This window comes from Capricornis sumatraensis, chromosome 17 (genome assembly GCF_032405125.1).
Source record: "Capricornis sumatraensis isolate serow.1 chromosome 17, serow.2, whole genome shotgun sequence".
In the NCBI taxonomy this organism is placed as follows: Eukaryota; Metazoa; Chordata; class Mammalia; order Artiodactyla; family Bovidae; genus Capricornis; species Capricornis sumatraensis.
Genome location: NC_091085.1, coordinates 78,853,271 through 78,871,956, shown reverse-complemented (window position 1 = coordinate 78,871,956; position 18,686 = coordinate 78,853,271). Strand labels below are relative to the sequence as shown.

Genomic DNA, 18,686 nt, shown 5'->3' with positions numbered 1-18,686 from the left:
CGCATCCCCGCTCTGTGGCCGCGACTGCAGAGTGGGCGTAACCATGAGGGGTCCCCTCCAGGAGCCTGGGGAGGAGGAAGGCCAGGAGGAAGGGGCAGCGGCGGCCTCTGGGCGTCCTGCTGGGGTCCCGGAGGCCAAGAAGTGTGTGGACGCGGATTCGGACTCCGACCAGGAGACAGAAGGTGCCTACTGGCAGGGGGTGGGGGGCAGGCTGGGGCCGTGTAGGCAGGGGACCCCGTCCGGCAGGAGCGCACCCCTCCGTGGGGCTGGGGGCGGCTCTCGCCCTGTGCTTTCCCTAACGTGCTCCTGGCGGCATCAGTCCCATCCTTAGAACAGGCTTCCAGAATGAGGTTAAGAGGCAACCCCCGCCCCAAACAGTGTAAGAAGGGCTGTCTCATCCCGGCCATCAGAAAAAGACTAAGGAAAGGAAGTAGGGAACTTAGAATTGCTTCAGTTTCCTCCCCGATAAGAGGTCCCCACAGCCCTGTGGTCTGCAATCCGGTGGAAGAGACAGTAGGCACTGCAGGGTCCCGGGGGTGGGCGGGGAGGGGAGGCCCAGGCCCAGCTACACAAGCGGCGGGACTGCACGTGGGACCGTGATCCCCGCCAGCACAGGAGGAAACGTCTCCAGAGGGGAGAACAGGCTGGGCAGTGGGGCCGGCCGGGAGGGAGCCACGTGAACCCCGCCTCCCAGCAGGTGCCTGCAAGCCTGGCGAGCTGGGCAAGGACACCCTCTACCTGAGGTCCTGCCAGGCCCACAGCGTCGTGCCCGCCTCCTGCTTTCTGCGCCAAGGGAGTGCCCCAGAGCTCAGCCTGCGGCACCGAGGCCTGGGGCCCCAGGTACCCCAGGAGGGACCCTCGGGCAGGCTTGGAGGACGAGGACCTGGGAGGCAGCAGCCTGGGGAGGGGTCCCTTCCTGAGCCCACCCCACCACGCTCCCCTAGCCCTGCTCGGGGTCCCAGGCATGTCCCAGCCCCCACACTGAGTGGCAGGTGGGATCGGGGCTACGACAGAGTTCAGTACAAGGACTGTGGTGCCTGCAGGGCACCTCTGATTTGTTGGGTCAAGCTCCTGGGGAGACCGAGAGTGGGAAGCCGGCATCCCTGGGCCTGTGGGAATGAAACAAGCGGGCTGAGCCCCGCAGGCAGAGCCCAGGTAGTGCCCCGCCATGTCTGCAGCCCTGGGAAGGACCAGGCCCCTCAGGTCCCTCTCTGTCCCAGGGGGCCCGGGCTCTGGCCCGTGCACTGACCTCCAATCCCTACATCAAGCGGCTGGACCTTCGGGACAACGGACTCTGCAGGGCCGGCGCAGAGGCCCTGGCGGGCGCTCTGAGCAGAAACTGCAGCACCTGTGGTAGGTTCTGAGCCTGGGGTGCGGCTGGGCTACCCCACACGGGGCCTTCTCACCCTGCTCCCAGCTGCTGCTGCTGCTGCTTGGGGGCGGCTTCGTCACAGGGAGGGTGGGGTGGGGCACCCGGAGTTGTGGGGCCTCTTCCACTGTCTTCGGCCGGCCAGCACCCCGGGTATATGGTGGCCTCCCAGCGCCTCGATGCAGAGAGGCAGGGGGCAGACGGGCAGGGGCCAGGCAGGGCGAGAGGAGAGGGGCTGGATCCAGACGCCGCCTCTGCCACGGAAGGGCAGGGAGACCCTGGGCAAGGAGGCAGCCTTGCTGAGCCTCCGTTTTCAACACTCAGCCCTTGGAAACGTGGGGACATACACTCAGCAGAGCGTCTGCTCACGTAAGGCCTCCATGTGTGGCCACCTGGGCGTCACTGCCAGTCCCCGGAAACGTGGCAGTGGGGCTTCCTCGGGCGGGCCACATGGCTGCCAGGCGTGAGTCACCCACTGAGGGGCTGGGTGCGTCTACATTACAGCCCTGCAGAGTAGGTGGCGTTAGCCCCCAGACAAAGCTTGTGGACACATGGCCTGGGGACGGGGCTCTGGGGAGCTGCTTGGGGCCGCCGGGGACCCAGCCAATGGGGTCAGACTCACCACCCACCCCGGGACAGTCCGGCCACTAAGTCCCCCGTGCTGGGACAGGCTGCACAGCTGTGGGGGATGGAATGGGCAGGGCCTGCTCTGGAGCCCGTCCCTGAGGAGTGGTGCTGCCCCAGATGTGGACCTGTCGGAGAACCACCTGGGAACGGAGGGAGCCCGGGCCGTCTGTGCCGCCCTGGCGGTGAGCCCGGCTGTGCAGAGGGTGCAGCTGGCAGGGAACGGCCTGGAAGAGCAGGCGGCCCAGTGCCTGGCTGAGCTCCTGCTGGCCCACACGGGCCTGAAATCCCTGGATCTGAGCTACAACCAGCTGAATGACCAAGCAGGTACCATCCGGCCGCCGGCCTGGGTCACCACAGCCGTGGTCCTGACTGTCTTCCCGGGGCAGGGTGGGCGGAGGTAGGCAGGACCACCCCAAGCATCCGTGCCTGCTCCTGTCCCTGCACCCCCACCCCTGGACTCTCAGCCCGTTCCCCAGACATCTCTCTGCCCAGCACTGCCTGTGGGCCCTGATGGCCACTAGGGATCCAACCAAGAGCTCAACAAAGCCCTTGTCCTCCTGGAGGGCTTCCCAGATGGTGCTGATGGTAAAGGACCTGCTTGCCGATGCAGGAGTTGCAAGAGACTCGGGTTCAATCCTTGGGTCAGGGAGATCCCCTGGAGGAGGGCACGGCAATCCACTCCAGTGTTCTTGGCTGGAGAATCCCATGGACAGAGGAGCCTGGTGGGCTACAGTCCATGGGGTCACAGACAGTCAAACACGACTGGAGCAAATTAGCAAGCACGCCCCCACCGGACATGTGGTAACAGGATTACCCTCCATAATTATTGGTGCTGCGAAAGAAAGAAGCAGGGCAGGATTCTGAAGAGTGGACTCCCCCCACTACTTTAGAGAGGTGACGTTTCAGCTGCAGTGTGCAAGAGGGAGAAAGTCAGTCATGGCAAGACCAGAGGGAGAGCATTTCAAGCAGAGACACCAGGGTGGCTGGGCTAGTGAGCCAGGAGAGAGGGGCCGCAGGGCCCCCATCAAGGCTGGACGTGAGGACGTTGCTCCAAGCGCTGTGGGAGACGTCAGTGGGACACCCCCGCCTCAGCACCTTCTCCCCAGGGCCTCTGCACGGGCTGGCCGCCCTGCCAGGAGCACACACTTCCACCCGCCTGTCCTCAACCACCCAGTCGATTCTGAGAATCACCGGGGGGCCTTCCCTGAAGCTCCAGCGGCTAACACTCTGCTTTCCCAATGCAGGGGGCCTGGGTTCAATCCTTGGTCAGGGAACTGGATCATATATGTTTCAACTAAGACCTGGTGTAGCCACACAGAATTTTTAAAAACATTTTTTTTAATTTAAAAAAAAAATCCCCTGGGACCCTGGGTTAGGAATACAGATTCCTTGGCTTGGGATCTGCTGGGCCTCTGAATCCTCTTGGGGGGCATTGTAACAGCTGCCCCAGGAGATTCACCTGATCCAGAAAGTTCAGGAATCACTGATCTGCCCGCTGAGCCTGAGTGAATGGCGCTGGCCTCGCTGTGGGAGAATCAGTCCTAGAGTTCAACTGCAAGACAGACAGTCTGCCTCCTAAGAAAACTGCTGTGGGAACAGGCAAATTACAAGAGAAGCTATTTCAGGCTTTCAGCAAAGTAAGTCTAGGTGTCGCTCTGGGTCAGGACCAGACAGTCAGTGAGGTTGGAGGGGCTTGGGACTCGAGGCCCTTTGAAGGCTGCACGGCGTGTGGGGGTCTGTGGGTGGGCCCGCCTCCCTGAGGGATCTCAGCCTCCCCACCTGACCTGAGGCCAGGGTAGCACCGACCTGGTGTCCTGGCTGCGGGGGTCGTGAAGAACACGCACCGGGAACACAGACGGCTGGTTCACGGTGTAGGTCCCGCTCACCCTCCCTCTGCTCAGCAGAGAAGGGGCCTCCTGCCAAAGCGGGTGCCACTGCCGCCTGCCTCTCCCAGCCCTGGACGTGTCTGAGACCCCGTGGCTGTCAGACTTGGTGCTGGGCGCGGGGTGGGGGATCCGGATCTCAGGGAGGCGCCAGGAGTCCTCTCGGCCTTGCAGGGAGCTCTCCAAGGTGCTGCCGCGTCTGCGGACCCGGCCTTCTGCTCTGTGCTGGGTGCGGCACTATGGAGAGGGGCCAGGCAGGGCGATCTAACGCTCAGAGCCCTGAAGGATGGACACAAGAGCAGACAAGGGGTCCGAGGTGGCCCGGCCCGGCCTGGCTGAGTAAGCAAGGCTTCCCGGGTGGGAATGAGGCGCTGTTCCCCAGGTAAAGAAGGGCGTCAGCAGTTGCACACGGGGATGGGTGGGGGGGGGGGGAGCAGGGGCAGCCGGAGCTGAGAACCAGGAGCACGTCAGACCCACTGAGCCCGGACTCGGCAGAGAGGGTGGGCAGGGCTTCTGCCCACCCTACATGTGAAATAGTTCTCGGGTTTTTTACCCACCCAGCCCTGCTCTTTCCTTTCATTTTTTTCCCCCTCTTTTTACGATTTACTTACTTATTTGGAGAAGGGCACGGCAACGCACTCCAGCATTCTTGCCTGGAGAATCCCATGGGCAGAGGAGCCTGGTGGGCTGCAGTCCATGGGGTTGCAGAGAGTCGGACATGACTGAGCGACTTCCACTCCACTCCTTATTTGGCTGCACTGGCTCACGGCCGTCGCACGCAGGCCCTCCAGCTGCAGCATGGGGGATCCCGCTCCCTGGCCAGGGGTCCGACCTGGGCCCCCGCCTTGGGAGCTCGGGAGTCTCAGCCACCGCGCCGCCGGGGAAGCCCTCTCCTTTTCTGCACCACTGTCTCCTCTCTGCCGCAGCCGCGCTGACCTTGTCACCTCCTGCGTAGACGGCGGCACAAGGCACCCAACGGGTCCCCTGACCTCAGGTTCCCGCCCCCACCCACCATAACCTTGTCTCTCCTTAAAGCGTCTCTCTAGTGCCCATCATTCCTACGTCCCCTCACAGCCTCACCCGGGGGGCCCAGCACCAGGCCTGTGTGCGTTTCCACGAGCCCCGGGCTCCCTGTCCCCCTTTCTCCCCGCCACGTTCAGTCTCCACGGGTGCATGGGGTATCCTTTCACCTTCAAGGCTCTCTCTGCTTTCCTGACCCCCGCTCCAAGGCAGGGTTAGCCCCCACTCTGTCCCCAAGCCTCCCTGTTTGTGGTTGGATAGCTCACACCCCAGAATGCCTTGAGGGCAGGGCAGGCCCCTGAGCGGTTGGATGCCCTGAGGCTCATGCACAGCAGAGGCCCACAGTGGGCACCACTATCAGTTCTTGAAGGAATGATCAGAGTGAATAAAAGTCTGTCGTGGCGTTTCTGAAGGGGAGACGCTTGGACCAGCCCTGGCAGAAAACACAGGACTCACGGAGCTCAACGTGAGCTGGAATCACCTGCGAGGCCTCGGAGCCGCAGCCTTTGCCAGAGGACTGGAGGTACGAGGCCCTGCCTAGCAAGCCCCTCTGGCCTCCTTCTGGGGTGGGTCTCCCAGGCACCAGACCCCCATCTCTTGCAGCTCTTCAGAAATGAGCTTTAGGGACTTCCCTGGCTGTCCAGTGGTTAAGACTATGTGCTTTCACTTCAGAGGGCACAGGTTTAATTCCTGGTTGGGGAACTAAGATCCCACATGCCTCATGGTACAGTCAAAAAAAGAAAAAAAAAAGGAAGGAAGGAGGCTTGGCTCTTTCCAACAGCGCTCAGAGGATGCTTCTCCAGGTGACTCCAGTTTCCCTGGCTCTATTTAATGACGACAGTTTGGTCTCCCTGCACCGACTCTCAGGGCGCTGAGGGAGGAGTCCACAGCTGGAGACGCACGCTTCCAGAGACGCCACGGACGCTCGGGTGGGGGGTGCACCGTGTGGTCCAGTGACGCACACTCACCGCTGGGCAGATGCTTGCCTGAGACAATGGCCCTGGGCCCCAGGCCCCCTGCACACCCTCTCACAGGCTCTGCCTGCTCCCTGGCCCCAACACCTGGGGAATGGGGGGCACAGGGCCCCGTGTGCCCCTGGGGGCAGCTGCCTCTGCGGGATCCTCCTTGGGGAATGGCAGGGTGGCCTTGCCCTCCACGACGCGCAGTGTCGAGGCTGACCGGGGTACCGCCCCACAAGCTGGGCACCCACGGGCTCCCCACTTCTCCCCATCACAGTCCTCCAGGCACATTTCACCCAACAGTCCTTCACTGGTGTCCTCCTTGAGCCCTGGGATGCTCTGTGCCTTGGGGTCCCTGCCCGAGAGGGGTCCCTGTCACTGTGTCTCTGGGCCCTGTGGCCCCAGGGCAGACCGCTCACTCTGAGGCTCACTCACAGCCATGCCCACCCTCTACCGGCCACCACTGCCCAAGCCCAGGGCTCGCCCCTGCAACCTCTGTGGTCTTCTGCTTCCGGTCCACACGCTGCTCCTCAGCTCTCCTGGACTCGGGGGCTGGGGCCTGGCTTCCTCCACCGACACGTGTGGTCCTATGGGGTTGCTCCTTTGTGTCCCAGGCAAACCTCTTCCTGAGGGTCCTGGACATCTCGTACAATGGCTGTGGGGATTTGGGATCCTCCGCGGTGGGGGAGGCGCTCAAGACCAACAGCGTGCTGGAGGAGCTCTACATGAGGTGAGAGCGGGGCCCCCGTCCCCACCTCCAGGCCCCCTGCCACCCAGGGGCCGGGGCTCCTCCTGCTGCTGCTCACCCTCAGGGCTGGAAGCTGCCACAGCCCCAGGGCACGCCGCCCTGTCCCTCTCACTCAGGTTCGTTCTTGCTACGTGAAGGTGTTCGTCGCTCAGTCGCGTCCGACTCTTTGTGACCCTATGGACTGTAGCCTGCCAGGCTCCTCTGTCCATGGGATTCTCCAGGCCAGAATACTGGAGTGGGTTGCCATGCCCTCCTCCAGGGGATCTTCCCAGGACTGAACCTGGGTCTCCTGCATTGCAGGCCGATTCTTTACCCTCTGAGTCACTAGGGAAGCCCGTCCTTTGTCCCTGGGGACTCGTAATTCCTACTGCGTGGCTGGGGGATGGGAGGTGCAAACATGTAAACCTCTCCAGCAGAGCCGGTGCGGGCGGGGGTGCTCCACGTGCGTGCTCCTCCCTTTCAGGAGGGGTTTGTGCCCTGTCCAGCACGTGGCTGCTGGGGGCCTGCCACGGCTGGGCTGCGCCTCCAAGCCCAGGCAGGGTCCCAGGCCTCCTGGGAAAACCAGAGGGAAGGGAGGAGGTGGAGGTCAGACAGGTCATGGGCCGTCCGCCATCAGCACAGGCATCTGCTCCATCCTACCCATTTTCCCCTCCCGGTGGGGGAGAGCTGGGGTCTGAGAAGATAGAGGGAAGTGGGGCTGGCTTGGAGACAAAGTAGCCGAGAGCGGGGAGGGTGCCTGGAGCAGAAGGTGCGGAGGCAGCTGGCGGCTGTCGCGCAGACAGAGGCAGGGTGCAGGGCGCGTGGGAGCACGTGCTGAGCGCCGAGGGCCGGGAGCAGCAGCTGGTCTCCACTGGGGGTGGAGGTGGGGGGAGCAACCCTCTAGGCACGTCTGCTGAACCCTGAACACGGAAGACTCCACTGAAGCGTCTACACACTGACCTGCCCAGGGCCCCCGCGGAGTGCTTGGAGGCTGGACCTGGGGGTTGCACCAGCAGCTCCAGCCGCAGCCCTGGGGCAATGTGGCTCTGCACAGCTGCCTGCAAGGCAGCGCAAGGCACATGCTTTCTGTTGCAGCAACAACCGCATCTCTGTGGCGGGAGCCCTGAGCCTGGGCCTGGGCCTGCGAGTCAACCAGACACTGAGGATTCTTGCCGTGAGTGCCAGCCTGATGGGGGAGGCCCCGGCACAGACTGCCTGTGCCTGTCCACACAGCCCCCTCCCCGCCACATCTCACCCTGGTGCCTGCAGGCACACGGGGGAGGGGGCGCCAGGCTTCCTCCTGCAACCTCGTCATCCACTCACCCATCTCTGGCCTGGCCCACAAATTCCTTCGGATTCCCCCCAGGCCCACCAGGCTTCCCCTCACCTCCCCATGGCCTTGCTGGAACCCAGGGGCCACGCAGGTGTTCCATCTCCCGTGGGGAGGATGTAGCCGGCCACTGAGAGCAGAAGGCAGTGAAGGGAGGCCGGAGCAGGCCCTCCAGGACCTCTCTGCCAGCTGCCTGTGCCCCGAGGACAGTGCCAGCAGGTCTGCGGACCTCAGCCCTGCCTGGCCCTCAGGGAGCACAGGAGCCCCCAGCAGCACCCACTTCCCCAGCCCGAGGCTCACTCTTGCCCCCAAGCAGAACCCAGACCTCTTTCTAAGCTCTGAGTCTCCATTTCTAGCCACCTGCTTGACGGTCCCCTAGATGAGAACAGGCACACGGGATTCTGGGAGTCAAACCTGACCTCGCCGTCCCCCCCAAGGGCTGCCTCTAGGTGGGGGGCTCCTTCGCATCCTGTCAGCTGGGGCCCAGTGCTGACCCCCCCTCGTCCCACACCTTCCCTCTGGGGAGGGGGACGGGCTGCCCGCTGCTCCTCCTCCCTGTCGGCCATCAGGTCAGCCTCCTAAACAGGAAACGGCCCCGGCTTTAAATCTCTCTGGAAAACGCCAAGCTTAGTCATCTGCTCATTCACAGCACGTGGGCTCTGCGCTCCGCCAGCCCCACGCTCCTCCCCACCTTGAGGCCCTTCACTCAGGCCCAGTTCAGTTCAGGCTCTCAGTCGTGTCCGACTCTTTGTGACCCCATGGATTGCAGCATACCAGGCCTCCCTGTCCATCACCAACTCCCAGAGCTTGCTCAAACTCATGTCCATCGAGTCAGTGATATACCATCCAACCATCTCATCCTCTGTCGTCCCCTTCTCCTCCTGCCTTCAATCTTTCCCAGGATCATGGTTTTTTCCAATGACTCAGTTCTTTGCATCAGGTCGTCAAAGTACTGAGGTTTCAGCTTCAGCATCAGTCCTTCCAATGAACACCCAGGACTGATCTCCTTTAGGATGGACTGCTTGGATCTCCTTGCAGTCCAAGGGACTCTCAAGAGTCTTCTCCAACACCACAGTTCAAAAGCATTAATTCTTTGGCGCTCAGCTTTCTTTATAGTCCAACTCTCACATCCATACATGACCACTGGAAAAACCATAGCTTTGACTAGACGGACCTTTGCTGGAAAAGTAATGTCTCTGCTTTTCAATATGCTGTCTAGGTTGGTCATAGCTTTCCTTCCAAGGAGCAAGCGTCTTTTAATTTCAGGACTCCAGTCACCATCTGCAGTGATTTTGGAGCCCAAGAAAAGAAAGTCTGACACTGTTTCCACTGTTTCCCCATCTATTTCCCATGAAGTGATGGGACCAGATGCCGCAATCTCCGTTTTTTGAATGTTGAGTTTTAAGCCACCTTTTCCACTCTCCTCTTTCACTTTCATCAAGAGGATCTTCAGTTCTTCACTTTCTGCATTAAGGGTGGTGTCATCTGCATATCTGAGGTTATTGATATTTCTCCTGGCAATCTTGATTCCAGCTTATGCTTCATCCAGCCTAGCGTTTCTCATGATGTACTCTGCATATAAGTTAAATAAGCAGGGTGACAGTATACAGCCTTGATGTACTTCTTTCCCAATTTGGAACCAGTCTGTCATCAAACAAGGAGGGAACACAGCCCCGCCCATCAACAGAAAATTGGATTGAAGATTTACTGAGCATGGGCTCACCCATCAGAACAAAAGAGTTTCCCCCACAGTCAGTCTCTCCCATCAGGAAGCTTCCATAAGCCTCTTATCCTTCTCCATCAGAGGGCAGACAGATGGAAAACCACAATCACAGAAAACTAATCAAACTGATCACATGGACCACAGCCTTGTCTAACTCAGTGAAACTATGAGCCATGCCGTGTAGGGCCACCCAAGATGGGCGGGCATGGTAGAGAGTTCTGACAAGACGTGGTCCACTGGAGAAGAGAATGGCAAACCACTTCAGTCTTCTTGCCTTGAGAGCCCCATGAACAGCATGAAAAGACTCTCGGCCCAAGCTGCTTGCAGTTTCCCAGCCATGAGGTACAACCTCTCAACCCTGCTTTGCTTCTGTGGCTCTTGTTGAAATGCCCCACGCAACCCACCTGGCCTGGAAAGCTCAGCTTGGGTGTTTTGTCCCATCCACCCCCCACTTTCCATGGAGCGTTGGTGCAGGGGTCTCTGAGCACTCTCCACACTGCCTTGTTCTGTTTGTTCCCCTCCCCTCCCTGCGACAGTGAGCTTTTAAGGGTAGGGTGTGTCTTGTGTGTCTGACTCCTGACACAGAGTGGACACAGGGTGGGCGTGCAGCCAGTGTCCACTCCCTTCCACTACTCCTGTTTCCAGCACCACCAAAGGCATCATGTCGCAGGGAGGAGCCTTTTGAGCTGAGATAGTGAGGCTGCCCGGAGCCACATCCACAAAGATGGGGGATCCCTCCTGCTGCCCTGGGCTCGGTGTCCCTCACTGAGGGACTTGTGTGCTTCTCAGGTGTCCAGGAATCCCATGCGAAGTGAAGGCTGCTGTAGTGTGCTCAAGTCTGTCCAGGCTAATCCACGGTCTGCACTGGAGCTTCTGGACTTTTCTGTGAGTTTCTCATAAACCTTGTCTCTGACCCTCCCAATAGCCCTGCGAGATATGACTTTCTCCATTTTAGAAAGAAAGAAGTGTGGATTGGAGAGAGTGCCTGGCTCAGGTATACGGTGTGGCCATATCCGAGTTCCAACCTGGCCACTGTGACTCCGCTCCTGCCCCTGTGTGGGGTGTCATGGTGGTCTCACCTCGGACCCCTGCCTGGGTTCTTCATTGGCAGAGAGAGAACAGGTGGCTCAGACGCCCATGCTCACTGATGTTTGGATTTGCAGGTTCAACTCTTGCAAGGCAGCCCCTCCTCCCAGCCGGTAGTGCCTGCAAGTCGATCCCAGTGTTGGAGATTCACATGGGGGGCTGCACGAGAGATGATAACCATTTCACTCCATTTTGCCTTTAAAAAATTCTTAATCGGCACTGTGGAGTCTTAGCCACTGGACCACCAGGGAAGTTCCGGTTTTGCCTTTTAATGTAGCAAAAATGTCACTCTTTTCTAAGGCAGTTAAACACAAATGAGAGAATCCCCAAATACAAATAACGAAGAGTCTAGTTACAAATCACTGCTCATTCTCCCTCTGATTTATTTCAACCCAGGCTTGAGTCAAAGCCTGTTCAGAGATGTGTCTACAGTTTCAATCGTTCAAACTTGGGACAAACTGATGCCCTACGAGGCTTTTTGAGACCTTGTGTGTGTAAAATGGTCAAGTTCTCAGAAAGTGATAACATCCTGCCTGGTGATGGGTTTCTCCTCAGGATATCCAGGTGAACAGAGAGTTTGATGACCTCGCCAGTTCAGTGAAGGTCATTCTTCCAGGGCTTTGCATAAAGACGGGTGTCCGCAGAGTGGAGTACAAAAAAGAACTGCTGGCCGTCTTCACACCATCTGAGTGACTATGTTGTGTGACTTTCTTCTCTCTCCCATGGGCCACTTCAACTTCAAGGTGCCTTTCAACACATGAGTGCACTGAGGCCCCATGTCAACCAGGTGGAAGGCCTACAGAGCTGGCCTTCATAGTGACTGAGACTTCAGTGTTAACCAGGGTCTTCCATCATTCTCATTCAGGTCCCAGATATGTACTCCTAGAGAAATGAAAACATGCCCACACAAAAACGTGAGCATCCATGTTTATGGCAGCGTTATCCGTGATGGCCACAAAATGCAAATACCCACCAACTGATGAGCAGATAAATAGAACGTAGTGTGCTTATACAATGGAATATTACTTGGCAATAAAAAAGGATGAAATTTGGCGTGATGGAAATGTTCTAAAATTGCTGATAGTAATGGTTTCACAATTTCAGTAACATACTAAAAGCATTTGAATCGTGTACTTTAAGTAGAGGAATTGTACGGAATGCGAACTGTGTCTTACACAGTTGCTTAGGAAAAAGAGGAATGCAGTAACGGCACACGTGACATGGATGAACCACTGCCCTGAGGGAAAGCAGTTGGTCATAGAAGACCACTTACTGCGCCACTTTACTGGGTGACTTGCCCAGTATGTACATGAAATCTCAGAAAACCGTTGTGGCTGCTGCTAAATCGCTTCAGTCCTGTCCGACTCTGTGCGACCCCCTAGACGGCAGCCCACCAGTCTCCCCCGTCCCCGGGATTCTCCAGGTAAGAACACGGGAGTGGGTTGCCATTTCCTCCTCCAATGCATGAAAGTGAAAAGTGAAAGTGAAGTCGCTCAGTCGTGTCCGACTCTGTGCGACCCCACAGACGGCAGCCCACCAGGCTCCTCCGTCCCTGGGATTTTCCAGGCAAGAGTGCGGGAGTGGGGTGCCATCGCCTTCGCCGCCGCTTCCCTGTAGGGCCTGCAAATAAGCAAGCCAGTCATTGCACGAAGGCCCGGCGCCCTCCCCAGTTAACAAGGAGGCCCCGGGCGGTGAGCCGCGGTGAGGTGGGGTGGACCAGAGCGGGCCTGCGGCAGGGTGCGGGAGGGGCGTGGGCGGGACGAGCCTGAAGACCGAATAAGGAGACCGGCGCACTGCGCCTCCCGCTCGCAGCCTTCCCGCCAAACTCATGCCCAATCAGAACGCACCACAAACTGGGAGTCCCGTGTGAGCCAATCAGAAGCGGGATTCTAGACTCCGCCCCACCCCACAGCGCTCTGCGCCAATGGGCATCGGCGGCGGCGGCGTGGGGTCCACGACGACGTGCGCGGGCTCGTCTGAGGAGCGCGAGGCTTGGCGTCGGCAGTTGAGCGCAGCGGCGGCGAGAGCGGTTGCGGTCGGTGTAGCGGCGGCAGCGGTTGAGCTCAGCATGGTACGGATGGACGGAGCGGGAGGGCGCGCGGGCCAGGAGGCCTGGGGGCCGTGCTCCTGGTAGGGGGGCTCAGACCGAGGACGCTGGAGAAGCCCCTGTGGCTTCTGGTGTGAATCACGCGCGACCCGAACAGAGGCTGAGAAAGAGAAACTGCGCAGGCAGAGCCGTAGTTCCCGAGGGCACCGACGTCCGAGGGCCTCGGCGGCCAGCGCGCCTTAGCATGTGGCCCCAGGGCTCAGAGGAGGCCGGCAGTCCCAGGTCCAGCCCCTGGGGCGCGGACAGTGGGCAGTGCCGGGCTCCAGAGGTTGGGGGGGCGCGTGCTCGGGAAGGAGGTCATCTGCCGAGAACCGGGGGCACAGGATTCGGTCTGCGGGAGCTTTGGGAGAGGAAATGGAGCCAGGGACAGGAATGTCATTAACCACACTTCAGTGCTCCAGGCGAGGACGGCGGTGCGCTTGCCTTTCTGCGGAGGAGAATGATTTCCCCGAGCGACTCCTTTCATTGTTAGTCAGGTGGACATGGCCTCTACTGACCACGGAGCTCCCCAGCCGCACTTTGTAAATGAAGACATTGGGTCACAGAGCTGACCCCGAACACACTGGGGCTGGGCAGGCAAGAGTAACAGAGGCACGCTGTGAAATACAGCCGTTGTGGATTCAATGCGAACACTGAGCGGGTGAAAACCGTGTGGCTGGGTGGATTTCAAAAGCCTTCCAGGGCGCTGTTAGAGTCTCCCCTGCAAGAGTGAGCGCTCTGGCACTGGAGGAGGTCTTTCCAGAGCCCATTGCTTCCCTCCGGAATGAGGTGCAGGGACTGCTGACTCACGTTGGTCTCTGACATGGTGCTTGTGTGATAGAAACAGGACTAAGCTCCTAGGACTGTCAGTTAGAATCTGCGGTGGGTGGCACTCCTCAGATCTCACTTGATCTTCTCTATATCTTTGTTCGGATGATGTGTCTAAAATCAGCCAAACAGTTAGGGAATATAGAGTTACATTCCCAGCAGGAAATAGAGGGCATATTCAAAATATTTAATAGGTACTGTGAGTGCAATCTGTTAGGAGATAGTACTTATAAAGATGGGGGCAGGGTTTACAGAAACCACCAAAGGACGGCGCAGTGTCCCAGCACGTGGCGTTCTGGGAGCCATTAATCCTAGGCTGTAAGGAGTGAGCGGCAGCGGTGCATACAAGGAGCTGAGTGGGTGGGTTCCTGACGGCCGCTGATTGCCCACAGTCTGAGCCCTTGAAAAAGAACCCAAGACAGCCTAGCAGAGAGGGAGTCAGGAGCAAACACCCTGGCCACACCTTCCTCTAACCTCCATCTCTTGCTGCTGACTGACGCAGGCCAAAGCAACCGGAAGCTAGGGGGCACAGGTCAGCCTGGAACACAGAGCTGGACAGAGAACAGAGGGGAGACCTAGAGGGGCAGGTGGAACCGTGACTTAGGTCCTGTCCACTTTTCCTTTCCCAGCTACATTACAGCTTATCCTTTGGTCACGACACGCTCAAAATGGGTCTATTCTTCAGAGAAGTACTGGGACCAGCCCTAACATGGAGTTTGTTACTGACATTAGATGGCTTGGAAGTTTTAAAGTCACTGAATTTACCTATGATAGCAAACACATAGGCTTTGGGGCTAATTCTGGTGTTATCAGCTCAGGTGCTTTGGAGCAAGCCGGTTTTCACAGGGTTAAAAGGGTCACATAAGGCTCCTTGAAACCAAGGCTTCAGAAAGCCTGAGAACTCTGAGGCACTTATAAACACTGAGTTAGGTCTGCGTGCCGCGCAGAGAGCACTGCCGTGTCCCCGGGCCTCACTCTGCTCTGCTTCCAGCGTGAGTGCATCTCCATCCACGTGGGGCAGGCGGGCGTCCAGATCGGCAACGCCTGCTGGGAGCTGTACTGCCTGGAGCATGGCATTCAGCCCGACGGCCAGATGCCCAGCGACAAGACCATCGGCGGCGGCGATGACTCCTTCAACACGTTCTTCAGCGAGACCGGGGCCGGCAAGCACGTGCCCAGGGCCGTGTTCGTGGACCTGGAGCCCACGGTGGTCGGTAGGTACCCTCCCACTTGGCAAGGGAAGCCCAGAACCTTCATCAGGTGCCTCCAGTCAGAAGCCCGACGTAGTTTCTGAGGGGAGCGGCCACCCGGGAGACGCCAGACAGTCGCCCCAGGGCCCGGGAGACCCAGGCCACAGGGGCTGCCCGGGGCAGTCAGGCCGGCATCCGTCCAGGGTGGCAGGACCGTCCCAGGGACGCCCGGGGTGGAGCCGCAGGTGTGGGCGAGAGGCGCAGACAGAGCCGCCTGGGTGCTCCTGTCCGTTGGGAACCGGCCACGCTGGGGCTTGTTCCGGGTTGATGGACCCTCCCGGAGCCGAAAACGGCAGGTGGGGCGTGTGTGTCTGGGAGACTCCTGGGAGACCCGACCCCCGGCCTGGGAGGAGCGGCGCGGGCCTGCAGACAGGCGGGTCCCGGAGCCGGCCACGGGGGTGAGACCGGCGTCCTCCAAGCCCGGCCGCTGTCCCCCCGCAGACGAGGTGCGCACGGGGACCTACAGGCAGCTCTTCCACCCGGAGCAGCTGATCACCGGGAAGGAAGACGCGGCCAACAACTACGCCCGTGGCCACTACACCATCGGCAAGGAGATCGTCGACCTGGTCCTGGACCGCATCCGCAAACTGGTGAGGGGGGCGCGGGGGCCTCCCGGCCAGGAGGGGAGGCCAGGGCTCTCGGCGGCGCGCGCGGCCCGGCTCACGCCTCTCCCTCCCGCAGGCGGACCTGTGCACGGGGCTGCAGGGCTTCCTCATCTTCCACAGCTTCGGGGGCGGCACCGGCTCGGGCTTCGCGTCGCTGCTCATGGAGCGGCTCTCGGTGGACTACGGCAAGAAGTCCAAGCTGGAGTTCGCCATCTACCCGGCGCCCCAGGTCTCCACGGCCGTGGTGGAGCCCTACAACTCCATCCTGACCACGCACACGACCCTGGAGCACTCGGACTGCGCCTTCATGGTGGACAACGAGGCCATCTACGACATCTGCCGGCGCAACCTGGACATCGAGCGGCCCACGTACACCAACCTCAACCGGCTCATCGGGCAGATCGTGTCCTCCATCACGGCCTCCCTGCGCTTCGACGGCGCCCTCAACGTGGACCTGACCGAGTTCCAGACCAACCTGGTACCCTACCCCCGCATCCACTTCCCCCTGGCCACGTACGCCCCGGTCATCTCGGCCGAGAAGGCCTACCACGAGCAGCTGTCCGTGGCCGAGATCACCAACGCCTGCTTCGAGCCGGCCAACCAGATGGTCAAGTGTGACCCTCGCCACGGCAAGTACATGGCCTGTTGCATGCTGTACCGGGGGGACGTGGTCCCCAAAGACGTCAACGCGGCCATCGCCACCATCAAGACCAAGCGCACCATCCAGTTCGTGGACTGGTGCCCGACCGGGTTCAAGGTAGGCTGGGCGGGAGCGTGTGTGCGGCTTTGTGCCCGTGGCCGGCCCCGGGGCGGGGCGCTACCCTGCCGCGGAGGGTCCCCTGTCCCAGGGCAGCTGGGCTGCAGGGACAGCAAGGTTAGTCATCAGTGTCAGACGCCGTGATCTCGATCAGTGCGTCACGTACCTTTACTTCTTCCACCGTGGGCTCGCGGGCCAACGTCCCTAATGTCTTACACTCCAGGGACAGAGGCTGAGACAGCCTGTGGAACCTAAGGGCCTCAGGGGCAGCGACGGAAGGAGGGAGCTTTCAGAGACCTCTGACTGCAGGCCTGCCTGTCCTCTCGTTGCCCCGCTGCTCGCCCAAGAACCTTGTCAGAGCGTGTGGCTTCATTCTGTGATAGAAACAGTGGGTTCCGATTGCCCGTCACTTCAGTCGCCAGTGGTCACTGAAGCTTAGGCAGCATTCGCGTGCTGCAGAGAGGGTCTTCTGTTCGTTACGCAGCACTTGCTCTGGGGCCAAGGGTGGCTCACTGCTGCTCCTCCAAGCCAGACCTGGAGTGCCGCCTCCACACAAAACCACTCTAACAATGAAGCGGCTCCCCCGACTGTGTCTAGTGTCACAGTGAAACGTCTGCCCAGAGGAGAGCATCCTGAATCTGAAGCCAGGTCCCAGAATGTCCCACTTTAGAGCCGCGATCACCAGGCTAAGTGCCTGGCCACGCCTGGGCTTGTTAGCCCTGCGCCCTCTTCCTCGTCGAGTCCTTTCTCACAAGCGATCTGCGCTAGATCCAGTCTGGATCCTGCGTCTGAGCCCTGATGGGTCCCTTCAGTGTCTGGGAGTTGCCATCTCCAGGGTCTTTGCGGATTGAAAATGAGGATAAATAGCAGCGTTTTCCCATCTTAAATATCACAGCTTGCCTCTGACCACACCCACGTTGTTGGCACCCACCTGGCCTCAGCCCCACTTCAAGACCCCTTGACACAGCCCAGCTGAGGGTTGACGACTCACACATGTAAAGTGACTCCCAGGGATAAAGTGTGTATGTAACAGGTTTCACCAATCTGGAAATATCCCCGAAATTAAACCTCCCATAGATGTTTGCAGGCCTCCAAGGTTAGGTTATAGGTTGGGGTTGAAAGCTTTTTTTTTGCCATGCCACAGGGCACAGGGGATCTTAGTCCCTGGGCCAGATACCAGCCCCTGGCCCCCTGTGGTAAACCGCGGCATCTGGACGGCTGGACCACCAGGGACGTCTTTTTTCTTCCGTTCTTGGTTTGAGGAAGTTTCCTTTCAGTGCCCGCCCTTTGACCTTTGGAAGGCAAGGCTGCCACCCAAGCCATTGTCAGCTGGGCAGCGCTGTGTGGGGTGCCTGGCACTGTGCCCAGGCTTCCCCTCCTGGCCAGTCTGTGAGCCAGAGGGGAGGCCAGTCTGTGGGGATGTAGAGGTCACACTGCTGTCCCCACGGAAGACAGCTCGCCCCTGATGGTGTTGAGTCCTCACTTGCCAGTCTGGGTGTGGCATCACGTGTTAACGACCGTCTGTCAGGGGTGCACCATTTTCCTGGAATCTTGCCCCCCGTTTGTATTAAGTTTTCTCATTATATACGTGTGTATGTGGCAAGATATCTTAGTCATGCAGAAGGCTGAAAAGCTTAAGTCGTCTTCTAGAAGTGAAAACGTGGGCTATTAAACTGGCAGATCCTGCCAAAAAATAGAGTACCCGTTTCTACAGGGCATCATCTGAAGTGGGTCCATGGCCCCCATGTTTAGAAACAAGCTACCGCTTCCGAGGCCTCACTCTCAAGTTGAGCATGTTCTCCTTCTCCGGCAGGTGGGCATCAACTACCAGCCCCCCACGGTGGTCCCGGGGGGAGACCTGGCCAAGGTGCAGCGGGCCGTGTGCATGCTGAGCAACACCACGGCCATCGCCGAGGCCTGGGCCCGCCTGGACCACAAGTTCGACCTCATGTACGCCAAGCGCGCCTTCGTGCACTGGTACGTGGGGGAGGGCATGGAGGAGGGCGAGTTCTCGGAGGCCCGGGAAGACCTGGCGGCACTGGAGAAGGATTACGAGGAGGTGGGCGTGGACTCGGTGGAGGCGGAGGCCGAGGAAGGGGAGGAGTACTGAGGGGGCGGCGCGGGCGCGGCCCCGCACCCGGTTCCCCGACGGCCCCTTCGCAGATGTTTCCCTATTAAAGTTTGTGTTGAGCATCGTTTGTGTATTGCTTTGGGGGAAACTGTGTTCCTCCCCACGGCAGATCCGCGCGTCTGTCCGACTCTGCCGAGCGTCACTTGGCGCGTTAACCCGGGAATGGGCGGGCGGCGGAACCGAGACGCTTGGTCCACCTATACACGTCGGGTCAGCGAGCTCCTCGGGGCAGGAAGCGGACCCGAGCGGGTCTGCGGATCGGGGCCCGCATCGTGCGCCCCGCGCGCCCCGGAGGAGCGGCGCCG

General features: G+C 59.8%; 2 protein-coding genes across 2 annotated transcripts; both read left to right on the top strand.

Moving 5' to 3' along the window:
• The first annotated feature begins 43 nt into the window (after window positions 1–43).
• LRRC74B (leucine rich repeat containing 74B) lies at window positions 44–11,417 on the top strand. The gene is made up of 9 exons (XM_068989643.1): window positions 44–182; window positions 698–840; window positions 1,221–1,353; window positions 2,114–2,320; window positions 5,313–5,422; window positions 6,473–6,588; window positions 7,681–7,759; window positions 10,428–10,523; window positions 11,280–11,417. Exons 1-9 carry the CDS (start codon window positions 44–46, stop codon window positions 11,415–11,417), a joined length of 1,161 nt encoding a protein of 386 aa, XP_068845744.1.
• A 3,215-nt stretch (window positions 11,418–14,632) lies between these two features.
• LOC138093848 (tubulin alpha-3 chain) lies at window positions 14,633–18,360 on the top strand. Its single transcript, XM_068990018.1, has 4 exons — window positions 14,633–14,852; window positions 15,330–15,478; window positions 15,570–16,250; window positions 18,064–18,360. Exons 1-4 carry the CDS (start codon window positions 14,732–14,734, stop codon window positions 18,358–18,360), a joined length of 1,248 nt encoding a protein of 415 aa, XP_068846119.1. The 5' UTR covers window positions 14,633–14,731.
• Window positions 18,361–18,686: the final 326 nt, after the last annotated feature.

Excerpts from the sequence above, each read along its gene's own strand:
- LRRC74B (XM_068989643.1), top strand. The coding sequence starts at position 44 with ATGAGGGGTCCCCTCCAGGAGCCTGGGGAGGAGGAAGGCCAGGAGGAA. Across the intron at positions 2,321-5,312 it reads CCAGCTGAATGACCAAGCAG|GGGAGACGCTTGGACCAGCC; the intron begins GTACCATCCGGC and ends GCGTTTCTGAAG. Across the intron at positions 5,423-6,472 it reads CCTTTGCCAGAGGACTGGAG|GCAAACCTCTTCCTGAGGGT; the intron begins GTACGAGGCCCT and ends TTTGTGTCCCAG.
- LOC138093848 (XM_068990018.1), top strand. The coding sequence starts at position 14,732 with ATGCCCAGCGACAAGACCATCGGCGGCGGCGATGACTCCTTCAACACG. Across the intron at positions 14,853-15,329 it reads CCTGGAGCCCACGGTGGTCG|ACGAGGTGCGCACGGGGACC; the intron begins GTAGGTACCCTC and ends GTCCCCCCGCAG. Across the intron at positions 16,251-18,063 it reads GGTGCCCGACCGGGTTCAAG|GTGGGCATCAACTACCAGCC; the intron begins GTAGGCTGGGCG and ends CTTCTCCGGCAG.